The 13,758-nt window shown below is 36.6% G+C and overlaps 1 protein-coding gene across 1 annotated transcript in view; it reads left to right on the forward strand.

The window, feature by feature from the left end:
• PTPRQ (protein tyrosine phosphatase receptor type Q) overlaps positions 1-13,758 on the forward strand; it is a 99,190-nt gene that overhangs the window by 35,085 nt on the left and 50,347 nt on the right. The window contains exons 20-25 of the mRNA XM_064731466.1: positions 1,194-1,347; positions 1,833-2,123; positions 2,340-2,615; positions 3,381-3,532; positions 4,664-4,805; positions 6,427-6,696. Coding sequence (XP_064587536.1) covers positions 1,194-1,347; positions 1,833-2,123; positions 2,340-2,615; positions 3,381-3,532; positions 4,664-4,805; positions 6,427-6,696 — 1,285 coding nt within the window. The remainder of the gene's footprint in view (positions 1-1,193; positions 1,348-1,832; positions 2,124-2,339; positions 2,616-3,380; positions 3,533-4,663; positions 4,806-6,426; positions 6,697-13,758) is intronic.

A 13,758-nucleotide genomic window follows, 5' to 3' on the forward strand; every position in this document is an offset into this window, starting at 1 on the left:
CACCAAAAACAGGGGGCAGGTCAAATAGCTGGAATTCATCAGGAGGTTGGACAAAATCCATCTCATCCTGAAAATATTTCTGTGTAGAAAAGTTAGGATTTCTTTGGTCCTGAGAAGTTCTGCCCATGCCATCTGCTCAATAGGGCAATGTGGTTGCTGGACAGAAATGCTACTGGCTCTTTGAATCAGCACTGAAGATTTGACTTGCTACCCAATGCTTGAGCTGAATATGCTGATGGGCAAAATGACTTCTCAACAATTTTCAAACCATGAACCAAACTGTGTTGGATCATCTAAGTCAGGTTCCTGTAAATCAGTGGATGATTCAACACATTCAACTTCAACTGATTTGAACTTGTGTGGTGTAGCTGAACTTACATAAATAATAGCCTTTATATTTTGTCTTTTCCTCTTCCAAAATTGTTGATTCTAAATAGGAATGGCCTCCTTAGAGGTGCTGATCTGAGCACTAACTTGTTGTCGTAGTCACAGTATTAATGACATTTTTTAATATAGTTCAAAAGACACTGGGACTGGGTCCTTCTCCTATTCTTTTTGTAGCAAGTAGCTGCACAGAGGAAAAAAAAATTCTGTTGATGCCTTCAGTTTAACATGAGTCCACTCACTATAGACATTTCCTTAGAGATAATGGCATGGTGTTACTGCAAGGGACAACTAGCAAAAGGAACAGTTTATCAAGGGGTGAGATGAGATCTCTGCCACTGAAAGATTTAAGTTCAAAATCTACTCTCATAAAAATAGATTAAAGAGAAAGACGTCCTTTGATTTAATTAACAATGATCAGCCAAGGCATGTGTGGTTCATGTAATCTATAAACAATTAGCAGATGCTGGGTTTTTTGTTAATTTTCTTGATGAAATATGGATAAACATACTGCAATATTACAGTTTTAATCTCTGAATTGGCATTCAACAATTATAAACAATAGAAGAAGCCAATCATGTAGTACTCTGTAGTACTTACAAGGGGTATAAATAGACATCATAAAATCAAGTATCTCAGAAAAAATCAGTACTCATTAGGAGTCAAAGCATAGGCTTATGTCTTCTGAGTGCTATGGTGAATCATGTCTGCTGCTGGTGGTGGTGATGGCTAAATGGGGAACTAGAAAGAGAAATCAATGAATAAAAAGCATTTTATGTGGTAACATTTTCTTTTATTTCTCTCTTTAGAATTTCACAAGTTATGGTAATGACAGCAATGTCAGTGTAGTGCTGGATGACTTGGCAAAATACAGCTATTACACTTTGTGGTTAACTGCAAGCACAGCATTTGGAGATGGAAACAAAACCAGTGAAAAAATAGATGTGTATACAGATCAAGACAGTAAGTTAATAACTTTTTTAGTGCTCATTGTATATCAGGGTTTTTATTAAATATTTATTAAATATTGTCTAACTTAAAAGTTATTTTACTGTTATGATGGCAAAGTTTAAAAAATACCATTAAATGTGGTTTTTGATGCTGCAATATTTATCTTTGCAAGGAAGGCATTTTGATCTGAGTCTTTCAAACTCTAGAGCACATAGAACATGGAGCACAAGCCTCTGTGGATAGAAGCAATAAAATTATTGTCTTAAGCTTTCCTTAAGACTCTTTTCCTAAACAAATTTAACAGAAATGATTATTCATGTATACCTTCAACCATTTTGCTTTTGATATTGAAACACAAATTATTTTTAAAAGTTGTAAAAAATATTGCAACTGACTCTTTCAGATTAATTATATTTGAGCAGTTATTTCTGGTTGGGGTTTGGATGTTTTATTACTGTAATCCATGCATTTAATTTTTTGCTTATTATCTCTCATAGTCCCAGAAGGTTTTGTTGAAAATCTGATCTATCAAAACATTTCCTCATCTTCTGTAAATGTAAGCTGGCTTCCACCATCCCAGCCAAATGGCTTAGTCTTCTTTCATGTTTCTCTAAGTTTAATGCAACTGGGAACCAGTAAGATATTATCTTTCCTTACTTACAACACAAGCATAATTTTTGATGATCTGGAGAAATACACTGATTACATTCTGAAAATCACACCAGCCACTGATAAAGGATCTTCTGAACGGCATACTCTGAGTCTTCACATAAGAACTGATGAAGATGGTAAGACTTTTTATTAATTGCTACAGAAATTATTAAAAAACCCAAATATCTGAAAGAAAAAGATGGTTTATTCTTCTTGTTTCATTGAGTGTTTTTGTAATACAGTAACACAAACAACTGCTGCACATTTGTATTTTAAGACTCTGAAATAGAATTTTTAATTTCATATTTTTCTGAGATTATAGTTGTTTTTCTCTTTCTTATTTCTTCATACAGTCCCAGAATCAGCACCTGTAATGAAAACATTTTCAAATCTCTCAACTACCTCAGTTATGCTTTCATGGGATCCTCCTGTTAAGCCAAATGGTATTATAACACATTATGATTTAAATTTGTTTGGGCCAGAAAGGAATAGCTCATTCTCTACTACCAATAATTTTATCATTTTGGAAGATCTTCTGCCATTCACATTGTACAGCATTTATGCAGCTGCCAGAACAATAAAAGGACCTGGTCCCTCCGCTGTGCTTCAGTTCTACACAGATGAGTCAGGTGAGCAAATTCAATTGTAAACAGCTTCAAAATATCAGCTCTATTACAGCATCCATCTTAGATCTGAGCATCAGACCTGTTGATATGAAGGATTAATATTCCATTGGTCTGTGAGGGAAGAGCTTTCAGGCAAAGGAAGCACTGCAAGGCAGGTGTTTCCTGAGTGCTCCTCCTCCTGCCACAGTGCACAAGAGGAGGTCACATTCTGCACAGGATTACAAAAATAACCCCATGAAGAAATATCTTTTGCCTTTGGAATGTGTTATGGTTTGCAAAGTGTCAGGGATTTTGAAGCAAACAAGAGTACCTTTCTCTTCATCCCCCCTGCAATTGAAAAATGATAAAACATGGAAATAGTTCTGACACATTCACACAGTTCTCCTGTACATGGACCCCCTCTCCCCTGCATGGTAAATTACACATCTTTTAAATGTATGATGAGTTGTGGTCCATATATGGGTGGAGGAAGTAAAGTGTATAGCATTCCAGTTATATATGTAATGTGACTTCTGAGAAATGTCTTAGTTCTGACAGCAGGGATGTTTAAGTGATTAATAGATTTGTTAGATCTCCAAGAAGATCCCTTGCTGACTAAACATGTATTCTGGATTAATTGAATTTGTTTCATGTCAAAGAGGAAGAAAAAAGATTGAAATAGAATTGAAGTACTGTTAGCTTGAGCTCAGATGCAAATGTTAACAAAAGTGCCTATGTTCTCCTGTATGTACTGTTTTGCCTGAAGTATTTGTGATTTGTCTTTTGCAGTGCCATTAGCTCCACCCCAGAATTTGACCATTATCAACTACACCGCAGATTCTGTGTGGCTAAAATGGGATCCAAGTCCTCAGTCAAACGGTGTTATTATGAGATATAATTTTAAGATTTATCAAAACAACACTGAAAAACTGGTTTTTTGGGTATGTTTATAATTAAGAGTGTATAATCTTTTAAAGTATTTTTTCATGCTTTAGGAAAAAAAAAGATATGGCAAATATTTTAAATGTCTGTTATGCTCCTAGAATTTTGAAGTGCCTATAAATTCCTATTTGCTAAGACAGTTTATTTTCCTTCCCACTGTACCTGTAACTCAATTTTTCAAATTAAACAGGAAAAATAGTTTGGTTTTAACGTGCTTTGGGCTCCTAATGTTTTACTGACAGTGAGATTTATTACTCCTACTTGGTGCTTTAGTGTAAGCCTGATGTTAGAAAATGACAGAAGTTAGTTGCTTTGTGGCTACTTTTGTTTAACTATTTAGTACCTATGGACTTTCAAGACTCAAAAATTTTTTACTATCTTAAAAAAATAGTAAAAAACTGTTAAGAGGTCTTCTTTTAAAAAAATATCAAAGAATAAGAACTGAGTAAGTTGTAACTGAAGTAGATACTATATAAATGTTCAGGGCCAGGGTGGGTGAAGCTCTGAGTAACGCAGTCTTATGGAAGATTCCCTGCTGACAGTATGGGGGTTGGAACTGGATGGTCTTTAAAGGCACCTTCCAACCCAAACCATTCTATGAATCTATAATTTTATGATATGCAAAATTTTAAAGAGGCTTAAATCTGATTGCTTGGGTGGCCTCAAGGAATGTTCTGTGAACTGCAAAGGCAGCAAGCTGAGGTCAGGATTGCATCTCAAGCTTAGATATATAGTGAGCCCTGTTCATCTGAGATACTTGTAAAAGCTGCAGGAAAAGACAATGCTCCAGTGAAGTCTGCTGTTATTCCCCATGGTGGGAGGAAGTTTCTTCCATAATGCCTGAAGGCCACTATGAGCATGTGAAAGAGAAACAGTGGATTCTACAGCAAGCCACCTTTGGGAACACATTCTTAGGGTAGTTTCATAGAAACCACCAAAGATCTGTAAGGAAGTAGAAGGTGAGAGGGGTTAATGTGAAGCTGGAGATAGTTTTCACTATTTGAGAGCTACTCAGATTGGAAGAAGCAAAACTATGGCTGTAAATTTTCTGTTCGTTTCAGTAGGTTCAAGGTGAAGGCTACAATGTTTCTAGAGATTAATTATGTACTAATAATATCTCCCTCCTTAAGAACATTTCAGGTTCAAACCATGAGGCAAACATTGTTGGATTAGAACCATACAGCCCCTATTTTATCAGTGTCTCTGCGTTTACCAAGCTTGGGAACGGCAATCAGTTCAGTAATGCTGTCCACTTTACAACGATGGAATCAGGTTAGATCTGACTTTTTACAAGCTGCAGTTCTGGCAGTTTTAAATACATTTATATTTGTTTTCCTTGTATGATTGAACAAAAGTCTTCCTCTTCTCTACAAAGAAAATATAACCTAACACTAACTCATTGTCTCTTGCCTGTGTAGCACAGATTCACATTCCTATTGTAGACTAGGTTTGAAGTCTGATTTCGGAAGTGTAGAATTAAAAATGTCCTCATCTGAAATGAGAGGCTTACATGGCTACTATAAATCTTTTAATAGCAACATAGATAAAGGGAAGAAAATTAGATAGGTATCAGTCTTTGCAGATCAAAGCAATAATTCAGATCCCTGTGAAAATAACTGAAACATTAGCAGTATCAAAAGCAGCTGGATAAAAGGTTGGCAAATGAACTGGAAATTATATTAGACAAATAGAAATTTTTAAACTTCTTTTTTTTTCTTTTTAGAATTTATTTTAGGAAGGAAGCTAGCCACTAAAAGTGAAATACATAACATTCCACTAAAAGTGAAATACATAACATTCACTAAAGAGAACCCGTGAGTTTGTGAAACTGGCTGTTGTGCAAAACCAGTTTTGCACAACAAAACTCTTTTTCCAGGTCAGAGCAACCCCTAGACTCTGTAAGAGCTGTCAGTGCCAGGGAACAAGCATGGGTTAGGGGGCTCCCAGGGTCCTCTACACTGTTAGCAAAGGGAGCAGACCCCAAAATGAAAAGATCCCATATGATGACTACATGTCTGCTAGGATCATGCTTCCAGTGAAGACACTTTCCAGAACCAGTAAAGAAGAGTTTCTGGGGAAGAGTTCTGCAGTTTATTGTACCGAAGAGTTACAACACCGTCAGAAATCTGGACCATCGCTGAGTTGTTTCAGTTTGTCTGTTGGACTCAGGCAGCTGAAGGTGGTCCTCCTCAAAAGCCATGGTCATCCATCAGTTGTTTCATTTCATCACTGACATTCCATACTTGTGTTACTTTCTTTATTTCTCTTTAACCAGTTGTTCATAAATAATTGGTCTATTTTCAAAGTGATTGTAGTATTTTCTACCTTCATTAATTTTTATAAGCATTTAAAAAATTTTTTTTGCTACAACCAGCAAATAGATGGGAAACAATAAGTTGAAAGAATTGATATGAAAGCTCTGAAATCTGCCCAGTGACTTCTGTACAGAGAAAAGTGCAGAAGGGCCTGAAAGAAATAAGGCTGACAGATATATAGGAGAACAAATAAGGAACTTCTACTGTTGATGCTGTTGCTATGTATATGGAGTATGTATGTTATAGTACACTGTGTTTAAAAACACATGGGGGAAATATGAGCAAAAAGTTTTGTTGAGGAAACAAAACTGAAGCCCACAACTAGGAAGAAGCCAGATAGATGGCCTCTTTTCTCTCAAGTACTAACATGAGTCACATTCATAGCAGTTGGAAAGGAACTATCTTATGAGGACAAAGTCATAGTTTTGTTCTCTCAATGTGTTTTTTATTAATATCTGACACTGCAGTGTTTGACTCTTGCTATGAACACCGTGTCTGCTTCTCTAATGATATTGTTGTGTGATTACAGTTTTAGTTGCATGTGCATGTTAATCTTTGGTGCCTGTGTGTCCTTTAAGTGCCAGATGCTGTACTGAACATTCGCTGTATCGCCACGAGTTGGCAATCGATCCTAGTGCAGTGGGACCCTCCTGCTTCTGCCAATGGCATAATTACACATTACATCATAGCAGTCGAAGGAAATTCTACAAATTTTTCATCTTCTGGTACACTGCATACTTTCAGAAATCTGCTTTCCAACGTTACTTATCAAATTAAAATAAAAGCTGCAACGTCTGCTGGTGAGGGTGAAGAGCAGATATGCAATGCCAGTACACTTCCAGAGAAAGGTAAGTAATTATTCAAGTAATTTTTTTGTTTAATTTAAATGATGACTATGAAACAAGCAGGCATGGAAAAACTGCATAAATACAGACTGTTAAATAATTCTGTTGTTTAAATTTCTTGCTAATAAGGAATGAGGAGAAACAGGGCTTCCTCTTTGTCCTATTATAGAACACACCTAGTGATGAGAATAAATTGCCATTTTTAAAAGCACAGCGCGAACATCTTTTTCTATGTGAGTTTGAATAGTTACTTTATTTATTTAGATTGCTGTATAATATCTGCTTTGTTCCTAGAGCATTTATCATATTTGAGACTCTATGTCTGAAAAAGTTTTTGGGAGTGAAATTTTTGTTGTTTTGCTTTTGCTAACTGGCAGTGGTATGAATTCAATGGCAATAAAGCTGTTCAGAATTCAGGAAATTGAGAAGAATTTAGCCTCTGCAAGCAAAATTTGTAATAACTTTTCATGGGTAGGATTTTTTAACGGAAGAAGGAAAATTGTGACCTAAATCCAAAGAAAAATATAGACAGGTTTTCTGGCATTGAAGTGAAAAATTGTTACCCAAAGTCTGTCTTCCTTTTTCTCTCCACACACACACTTCACACTTCACCTAATCTTGGCAGTGCTTTCACTTGACATGTGGAACATGGAGATGATATTCAATGCAAAATAGAATTAGTTCCATGTGAATAGCTGTGTACCTATCTTCTAAACTGAAAGTGGAGAGGAGCTAAAATCTGAATCCAGGAAGCACAGTTGTGTTTCAGTCCTCCAGTCAGAGATAATTGTTGCTCTTGGGACTATTTCTTGGGATTTTTTTCTTCTTTTGTGATAGTTAAATATAAAAATAAAAAACATTATGTTAAGCGAGAAACATCCAGATAAGATTTAATGTTTCTTCTAAATTACGGGAGAAACAATTGCATTTAGCTCTTTTTTTTGTGTTATCTTAAGTGAGATCAATTTATGCAATGGAGTTGAGGAGGTCTCTATTTCAGAAAAGCTGGGTAATTAGAAAACACAGGGGTGGGATGGAGGAGTGCTACTGTACCCCAGAGGCTTAGAAACAAAACCTAGCTTTTGTAATACTTTATTACTGTTTTTGAATAACTTTAAAGATGAGTTGCAGCACTTGTATATACTTCAACAGAAAGAGTGAATTTTCTCAGATCTGTCAAATAATAAACACAAGACTCTGTGTCAGGAGCAGGGTTTTGGTTCAGAATGACAAATGAAGGGAAGCAGCTTGGCTGTGCAGACTTGGGTCAGACATTGCACTTGGGGGAGCTCAGATTTACCCTTACTCTTAGATTCCCTGTTGCTAGCTTCCTGAGTGACATGCACCTCCACTGGATCCCTCCTGTGGATCCCTCCACAAAGCCGTGGTCTCCCATTATGAGCTTTGATTTCCAAATTTCTTAAAATTAGACTTGTTGATGTGCATGTCTGAATGAATCTAGACCACGTCTGTGTTGTCAGCTGAACTACTGCTGCTTTGGTTCCAGATCAAATGGATGAGCTCCAAATGAAGACAAGCCCCTTGCTGGCATATTTTGGCCAGCATTATGAAAATAGCCAGGGTTGTACTTTGATGACTGCCCCTCCTCATGATACAGTCTATCCCACTAAAGCCTGGCAACATCTGTTATTTGAACTATGATGTGGCACATTTCTGATGAAAATTTTCTGCCTAAATTGGCTTCCTTGTCAACAGTTCCCCTACAAATGCGGCCAGTTTGTGATCCCTGATAGTCCCCTTCTGTCCAGAGCCTTGGCAATTTAAGACTTATGCCTGGTTCATCTGTCCTCTGGTTTGCTCAGAAACTTCTGTTCATCAGCAGGGCTCAAAATCCAATTTTGAAAAGGCAAAGGCATTGTTTAAGTATTAGACATGAGCATACTCTTACTCAATGTTTTACGGTGTTGGCTGGAAATAACGTAGTGCGTTTGAGCTGCTGTGCTCTATGTTAGATATGTGTTCCTGCATTTCTGGACATTTCACAAATGCAGTCAGAACACTCAAAGCTTTTTTCTACACCGTGGCTGCTGAGGAGCCATCTCTCAGAGCCAGAGCAAGACTGAACCTGGGCATGGAGTTCAGACTTGGAGATAGCTGCCTAGGAGGGATGTTACCCTCTGGTAACAGAGAACAGGAGACTTCCTTGGATCTTGGAGGATGGGGGAAAGGCTTCTAGTGGTGTTAAAGAGGCCTGACACCTGAGAAAGTTAATTGTTGGGATTTCTGAGAAATTTGGGAGTGGATATTAATTAGTCTTTGAGGAAAGACTGAGAAAGCTATGGATTAGGACTGGTAGTGTTCTATGGTCCATGTTATAAGGAGTTGTGCTAGCAAGGAGAAAAAAAAACCTACTTTATTACACTCTTTATTTTGTAACATTTGTTTCATGTGTCTTATCACTAGGAGCTTTCCTAAGTGAAGGATTTATACTAAAACACATGTGCTTTTTGCCACAAGCTCTGCACTGACCCTTTCTTGCTTTGTTGTTGCTTAGTCATATTTACAACAAACTAGTTATTATTAGGACATTTCTTTAGCTGTGTGTTTGCATGAATTGTTTTGTAGTGACTGGATACTAGGAATTGGAGATTCATGGATGGGAATGGAAACAGTTTTATAGCTGTTGTCAGCTTCTTATTTATGGTGGTCTAAGATTAGTCACAGAATATGTAGCCAGCACTGAGTCACTGACAATGCATTTATTTCTGACATAAAGTGAAATCGAATTTGGCTCAGTGTCTCACTGCATAGCATTTGACCTTTAAATTCTTGGCAAGATTGTTTGCCTTTTTTGAGGTAAATTTGTTCATATCTGGGTACAATTAAACATCAATCATAAAACTTAAATTTATGAGGAGATTAGTAGTGTTTTTTGTCTAATCTAGCTCCATTGTCATGGTAAACCACCTCTGCCAGGTTGCAGTATGTCATAAAAGCTGTCGGCTTTGTAGTGAAAGTATTAGTTTGTGATTAAATACATTATAAGGGATATCAAAGATAATATACTATACATATACATGCAAAAATGAGTTGGGATTTCATGACTGAATATATATCCTTGGATTATTTTCAAGATAATGCACTTACTAAAATGAAATTTCATTAAGGTTGAAAGAATTTTTAGAAGCAAGATACAGCCATTAAACAGTAGGAAACTTCTCCAAAAGGCACACTAAAGCTGTGAATATTCAGTTAACTCACAAATCTGGGACAATTGTAACCGTCATTCAGTTTACAATAAAAATAGAACAATTAAAAAACCACTTGAGGTATGCAAAGCTTGAATAATAAAAAGAAAACTGCTTCTGCTTTAAATTTTTTCATTTAGATTTTACTTTATAGACTTTTCACTGTTTTCTGAGAATATTAATCATATTGATTGCAGTACTAAGACACAGAGAGTAATTTCCCCACTTCTCCCCCTTACTGCTGGTCATACCTGATATTATACCTGAACACAGTCTAAGAAGAGGCTGAGGCCCCCACTGTACTCTGGTGACAGTCCTTACCATTTGTTTTCTGCTAAACAGAGATGCATTCATGATGACTTGCATTTAAAAGAAATATAGCTAGAAATTTGCCCAAGAAGCATTTTTTCATTTAAACTCGGCTTCATTATCCAGGCCATTAACTTGTAGCTTTACACAGAAGTATGCCTTCTGAATAAAGAGCAGTGCCTAAAGGAATTGGTGATGGGAAACTTTCTCAGGTATTTTGGTGTGGGGGTGGCAAATTAGCATCATCTTTTGTTACATGTGCACAAAATGTCTTTACACTCTGCACTCGAAAGGTTCTGGATTTGTATCTCCAGTACGCAGGTTCCCACTGGAAAATGTGGGCTTTTTTTAATCAAGACCTTTGAGAAGTACAAAGCATAGCAAGAGCTTAAAGCCTTCTTCACATCCAAGGAAATGCTGTCTCCTTCACCATAAATCCTTTTCTCAGGATTTGGCAGTTCATGACAGCTCTGAACTGGAGTTACATGATTTTCCTCATTAAGTAGTGAAGAAAATGACAGATGACTGTATGATGCACTGGAAGAATATTTAAACCCATGCCCTCAAGGGGTTCTTAGGGCTGCAAGTAGGATGTGCAGTGCAGATGGTTTGCCCTGGTTATCCTGAGGAATCAGCCTGCTGAAGAGCCACTGTGTTAGAAATGGCAGAGCTTCAGTGTCCCCTGTCACTAATGCAGAAAAGGGCGGTGTGTTTCACTGTTCAATCCCTGCTGCAAATTCACATTTTTAAATTTTATTAAAGTAAAATAATCCAAAAATTTCAGAGGGAATTATTTGAAACATTTCTTTCCAAGATGGCTGATTTTTTTTCCCAGATGTAATTTTTTTAATGTAATTTGGACTTCTTTACATCTTATGATTAGTTTTCTGGTCCAAATTTAATGGCTTTGAGGCTGATGGGAAATCTTCACTAGAAAAATGCAATATCACTTGGTTGCTGCCAATGAAATTGTACTGGTGTGATTTTTATAAGAAGGTTGATAAATTAGATTATTCATATAGCATAGGATAAAGGAATTTCTGTATTTTTTTGTAGGGACTAGGTCAACTCTGCATTACTATATAAGAAATGGTGGTGACATATATGTACAAAGCTGACATGTATACCATCTACAGGTCAAATAAAAATGTTTACTGAATAGCAGACAGTGTTTTAGTATAATGGAAAGCTGAACATTTAAGACTTGAGTACAGGTAGATTTTTACTACTCTTTTTAGCTTAAAGTAGTGCATTTCTCTCCAGATTTGCATGATTTTATTTTTCAGTACTTAGATCCAACAGTTGGACACTGAGTTTTCTAATGTGCTAAGGACAGAGAAACGTGGTCCATAGAGGCTCTTTTAAGATGTGCTCTCAACTGTGCAATTTCCTTTAAAGCATGTCTGATAATGTCAGTCCCAAGTCATGGGAAAAATAGTATACAGTTTTTTACATTTTTATGTTAGCAAAATAATTTTAGTCCTATTCATGATGTACTTATTCATACTGAGCAGGACTTTGTATCATGATGACTCCTCCTGAAGTTAGCATTCTATACTCAATTAGTATTTAGTATGATCAGGGTTATCAGCTTAACCCATGGAACTCATTTTTGTAACTAAGCTTTCAAAATTTAATAGAGATAGTCAGTAAGAATATTTCTTTTCAGTTATTTCTATTTTCTGAAGACTTTTTTTGCTGTGTGCCCACTGCTGTCGGTTCTACTTTGTTCTTCACTTTCCTCCTATTGACGCTCTTAATACCAACAGACTTCTAGGCTGCCGCAGTCCTTTTAATCCAAACTCCAGCTACAAGCAGCTGTTCTGTAGGCAGGCTTTTTTTTATTAACTTTGTTAGGAACTATGCCATATCATATTACTTCTTCTGTTCACAGCCTGTGCAGCTGTAGTTGTTGCTTTCTACAAAAGTCTCCACAGAACGCCATAACCTCTCTTTTCTCAGTAGATTTGTGTATGTGTCCTTTGCTGCCCTCAGGTTATCTTTGCATTGTGAATAAGGTGTTTACTACCACGTGTTTTTTGTTAGTTTAAACCAGTTTTGCTGGCCAATTTTAACTTGATACGAGTGTTTCCACTGTGCTTTTTCTACCAAGAATTTCCTTATATTTATGTTATCAAATAAAAACTTACTCCAGAGCAGTCCACCAGCTTTGGAAGGACTGATTAGAATTATAGCCAGACAAGCATAGGGCTGAGATCTGCCAAACTAACTTCTATTTAGGTGTTTAACTTTCTGTCAACTTCAGTGAGAGTTCAGGCATGTAAATAGGTTTTAGGAGCTTAATATCCCATGCGGATCTGATTTCAGTGACTTTGCATTGAAATTTAGGCATCATATGAACAATGGGAGATGAATCTGAAAATACCTCATACCTCTTCCATTCCAGAAACTGAATTCACCACCATTTCATGGTTAGCCTCTCTGCCAGCTCCCTGGCTGGCTTTCAAAAGCTGAATTAGAAGCTATTAAATGGAAAATTAGGTGGAGTACATTGCACCAAATGTTTCAGACTTAGAATGACTCCCTACTCCCAGAGATAGTTGAATTATAGTAAAAATAATACAATAGGGAAAGACTGTGAGATATGTGATGAGACTTAAGGGATCCTAGGTATGATTCTTGGGAAATTTAAACTTGGAATTAGGATGAGAATTTCCACTAGCCAATCAGAGAACAGTCCTCAGCAATTAGTTTCTTACAATACCACAATCATAACCTTTCTCATGCCCTTTCTTTCAGTGCACCTTTCTGGAAATTTGGATTAGTAATACAATTCCCATGAGGTACATATCAAATTGTCAGTGTATAAGAATCGATAATAAGTCTTTATACAGTTCCAATGTAACCTGAAATAATATTTGAAAAATATTCAGTTTCTGGCTTCCATAATTTTTAGTGTGAACAGTGATCACTTCATCATAGTTAAGTCATGTTTAGAAAATTTAGACAAGCTCCATGATTACTCTAGGAAGCATGGAATGGTTTGTTCAAATCAGTACCATCTGTGGAGAGAAAAAGTTGGGGGAATTTTAGTCATTCTTGAGGAATGGAAATCTGATTCTCCATGCTAGAGTAATTGTAATCCTCTTTGTATCTGTAACCCAATAGCATAGCTGTCTTGAAATTGTCTCTGAACACAATCACCAAGTTCAAGAGACACTGTGCCACTGGGTGTCACTGCTCTTCACTGGGGCCCTAGGACCAAACGTCTTTGATCTGCTCCAGTTTCAGGTCACATCTTTTCATTTGTTCCAATGAGTGATTACGTTTATGTTTGATTTGCCTAGGTAAGGAAGGAGAAAAAGTTAGCTTGATTTTAAAGTGACTAACATTTAAGGCTCTGATTCCATTTTAAAGGTCTATCTAGGGAATGAGAGAGAAAATTTTACTGTGAATACTGCTGACTGACTCTTGATTTTTAGGTTACAAATATTTTCTTTATATAGGTCTTTATAAAGTGAAAAAAAGACAACAGAAAATAGTTATCCAAGCCTTTGTGTGAAAGAAGAAATGCTTGTCAGATTGT

Source organism: Zonotrichia leucophrys, chromosome 1A (genome assembly GCF_028769735.1).
Source record: "Zonotrichia leucophrys gambelii isolate GWCS_2022_RI chromosome 1A, RI_Zleu_2.0, whole genome shotgun sequence".
Lineage (NCBI taxonomy): Eukaryota > Metazoa > Chordata > Aves > Passeriformes > Passerellidae > Zonotrichia > Zonotrichia leucophrys.